Raw genomic sequence first — 3654 nt, 5'->3', positions numbered from 1 at the left:
ATAGTTTTATAAGATAGTTAAAATCATGACTTTCATACAAATGTAAAGTAAGCATCTCAAGTATTTTATTAAACTGATTAGTTAATGAGGCAACTAGGGAGACATTGCATTCGATTCACAGGAGAGTAAGAAACAGGCACAGATATACAGGCGATCAAGAACGCTGAGGGAGTTTATAAGCACATGGAAACTGGCTGATGAACACAGGGATGTCGGTTGCATCCCACCGGGCAAATTCCACTTGAGTTCCTATGTGCAGAATGATTTGTGCTCCCATATTTTTCCTGTGATTTACGGAGTTGTAAACTAGCTCCAAGTCAGTGAAAGTGGCTGGCCCAGATAGAGTCAGATAATCTGGAAGGGCTCCTAGACACCTTTTAAATTTTTTTCATTTCAAATTTTTGCAAAATTTTCCGATTATTATCCCCATTTACAGCTGAGGAAACAGACTCACAGTGACTGTGACTTGTCCACGGCCAGAAAACGGGGAAGTGGCAGTGCTTGGGTTCAGACTCATCTCTTGCCACTCTGGGACTAGAGGGGCTTTATTCAAAGAGCTGGGATTAGTTTTTGTTTCTGTTTGTTTGTTGTTTTTTAGGGGATGAACAATCAATACATCCGTCGAGAAGTCTTCTGCTGTGAAACTTGTCAGGAGCTCAAAAGCTTCTGGGAAAAAGAAATTAGCAAACAGACTTGCTACCGGGAGCTGGAGGAAGATCGGCAGGGAAGGAGCGCCCTGAGAAAGTATGTGGATTGTTCCTCTCCTGCCTTTGACAAGTAGGATTCCCCAGAAACAGACCAGATGTGAAGCTGGGGAGTCGGAATTGAGTTCATTGTCCTAAGAATGCGAATGTTGGCTGTGGCATGGCAAAGTGGGTGCAGCCAAGGTCAATGAAGAATGAAGCCCCAGGAGGGTCACCCCAGGCCGTGCAGAGCCACAGTGGAGTCACCAGGCTTTGATCAGGTGGCAGAAGCAGAACCAAAGGGAAAGTCTAAGCCAGGGTCTTTATTGGGGTCTCCATGGGAAAGGCCAGGAAGGGGAGGGTAGACAGTTCAGGACTGGCTGGTTTGAATACCCCCAGAGGGCTTTAGACAGTCTATCCTGGTGGTCCCCAGTTGCCTGGTCCCTGGCCCGGGAATGACTTAGGACAGGACAAGTATGGCTTCACGCATGACAGTTAGATAAGGAAGGAGTGGGGGCCTCAGGCGCAGGACTGATTTAGATGCTGGCAGCCAAGCCTTTTTGTGTCTCTGAGAGACAGCAAGCCCTGGACAGGCAGCCTTTCTGTGGCCAGCAAGCTTTTTAAGATGTCAGAATATCAAGAATATAGAAAATTGAAGACACGATTCATTCATCTGCTCATAGTCTCCCTACAATCTGTACCAGGGTTTCTCAGCCTCAGCACACTTAACATTTAGGGCCAGGTTATTCTTTGGTGTGGAGCCATCCTGTTCTTTGTAAAGTGTTGAGCAGCATCCCTCAAAACACTGGATGCCAGTAGGATGCCCTTGCCCCTTCCTGGCACCAAAATATCTCCTGACATTAACAAATGTGCCCTGGAAGGTAAAGTCACCCCAAGTGAGAACCAATGACCTGAAGATAAAGATAAGCATTTTTATGTTAATAAAAAGGAGGTTCTGTTGTTTATATCTTGATGAACTAAAAAATATCTGCCCCACCCTCCTCTGTTGCAGTCCCCAGCCCGTGAGATTATCGTAAATTTCAGGATTAGGTCAACAGGTATGTATAAGCGCGAAAGATCCCACGTCCAGGATTATACACATTAAGATTTTGGGGGAAGGCGAATGTGGTCTTTTCCTCATTGGCAAATGAACTTGTTCTAGCTCAGAGGGGAACATTTACCTCAGTGTTAAGACGTGGCTCACGTGTGTCAACATTGCTCTGAATCGAAGGGCCGGCACCTGCTCTCAATGGGCAGAGCCTTGCAGCACATGATTGCCTCAGGGTGTCAGGGTGTCTGGGCTTCCTGATCCTAAACTGGGAACAGCCCCGCCACAATGTCTGTCTGCCCAGATGTCCGCTGGCAAGTGGAGTGGCCGCCACGTGTTCAGCAAGGCCGCAAGTCCCCTGCCTGCGTGTGTCTGAGATGCTGCTCTGAAAACATGTCACTCATGTGCTGCATCAACATTGACTTACAAAGACCTTCTTCGGCCCCGGGGGCTAACAGCCTCTCTCCACCCCCAGAGACGAGCTCTGCCACCAGTCAGCTCCATTCCTGTTTATCCCGCGAGCAAACCCAGGCTTTTCTATGCACTAGTGGAACCCCCGTTAGAGGCTGCAGTCCCCAAGAGCCCGGGGGAGCAAGAGGAGTCCGTAGACCAAATTTTAAGCGTGGTCTTTCTCATACTGACCTTTCTTACTACAAGGTAAAAGGTACATATATTCACATATATTCACCACCCAAAGATAAATGGAGGGGACACAGCAGTGAAAGATGCTGACCAGAAAGGGGCAGCAAACAGTCTAAATATTTTAAAAACACTATGTAAAGGCAAACTGGATAGAGGAGATCCTGAGTCCTTCAGCATCTGGCAATAAATAGCAGTTGATGGTGTCTATAAAAAGTGAACAAATGAATCTAAATCCCAGATTCTAAGTTTTGTTCCTGGAATAAATTCATCATTCCAAATGTGTTGATTTGGGTCCTCCAAGAGCGGAGGGCGTGGCGAGATTAGACGGGTGTGGGACTCACTGGGGAAGCACCTGTGAGAAAGATGGGCCGGGCGTTGTGGAGTGCTGGCAAATGTGAGCAACTGGCTCTGTGGAAGAGATGTATCCATGCAGCGTATATAGGTGCATGAGTTTATTACAGATTTTACTGGCGTAAAGGATGTGTAGCAATTTTCAAAGAATAAGAAACTACACAGTATTCTTTATCATGAATTCCATACAGCCAGCGTCTTCCCATGGCATGCTCTTGTTGGTTTTTGCCAACCTCTTCTATCTATAGCCAACCTACAGTTGCAATTCAACCAGGATTTGACAAAATCAGACAAATGCTTAATTACCATCCAATTTAGCAAAGAGGCCACATCATTGAAGGTAATAGTTTTCTGCTTCTGGAAGAACATTTCCACCAGTTTTCCCCTTTGTTTTGCTAGTCTCAACACAGTAGCTACAGACAGTGCGGACTTCTAAGTTCAACCTACATTATTAAGATGTTCTCCATCACCTACCTAAATGCAGATGTGGGGTCAGCAAACATTTTCTGTAAACAACAAGGCAGTAAATATTTTTGACTTTGTGGGTCACGTGGTCTGTGTCGCACCTACTCAACTCTGCCATTGCTGCGTGAAAACAGCTGTAGACAGTGTGTCAACAAATGGGCAGGGCTGTATCCAATCTAACTTTATTTACAAAAGAAGGCCACCGGCCAGCAGGATCTCCGAGGGCACATTTTCATGCCCACCACACCAAGGAAGAGTTAATGCCCCTTTAATTAGTGAAAGAATCCAAATTATATTAAGAAGTCCCTCCAGTTCAATGGAACACACAGACAGCACCCTTATTAGTGAGCCTCAAAAGATGCCACTGACGAAATTTGTGGACTTTTGGAGGCAGATTTAGTAGAAGGACCTCTTAGAGATGCTTAACAAGCACTTGTAAGCCAAGACAGCCCCCACATTGGAGAG

The 3654-nt window shown here is 46.0% G+C and overlaps 1 protein-coding gene across 1 annotated transcript in view; it reads left to right on the top strand.

The window, feature by feature from the left end:
- The first annotated feature begins 595 nt into the window (after positions 1-595).
- LOC148091759 (protein FAM240B-like) overlaps positions 596-3654 on the top strand; it is a 6849-nt gene continuing 3790 nt past the window's right edge. Inside the window, exon 1 of the mRNA XM_087823119.1 lies at positions 596-744. Coding sequence (XP_087679245.1) covers positions 602-744 — 143 coding nt within the window. The 5' untranslated portion in view covers positions 596-601. The remainder of the gene's footprint in view (positions 745-3654) is intronic.

This window comes from Miniopterus natalensis, chromosome 12, assembly GCF_054644295.1.
Source record: "Miniopterus natalensis isolate mMinNat1 chromosome 12, mMinNat1.hap1, whole genome shotgun sequence".
In the NCBI taxonomy this organism is placed as follows: Eukaryota; Metazoa; Chordata; class Mammalia; order Chiroptera; family Miniopteridae; genus Miniopterus; species Miniopterus natalensis.
Note: the sequence above shows the minus strand (reverse complement) of the source record. Positions and strands in the feature narration are given on the sequence as shown.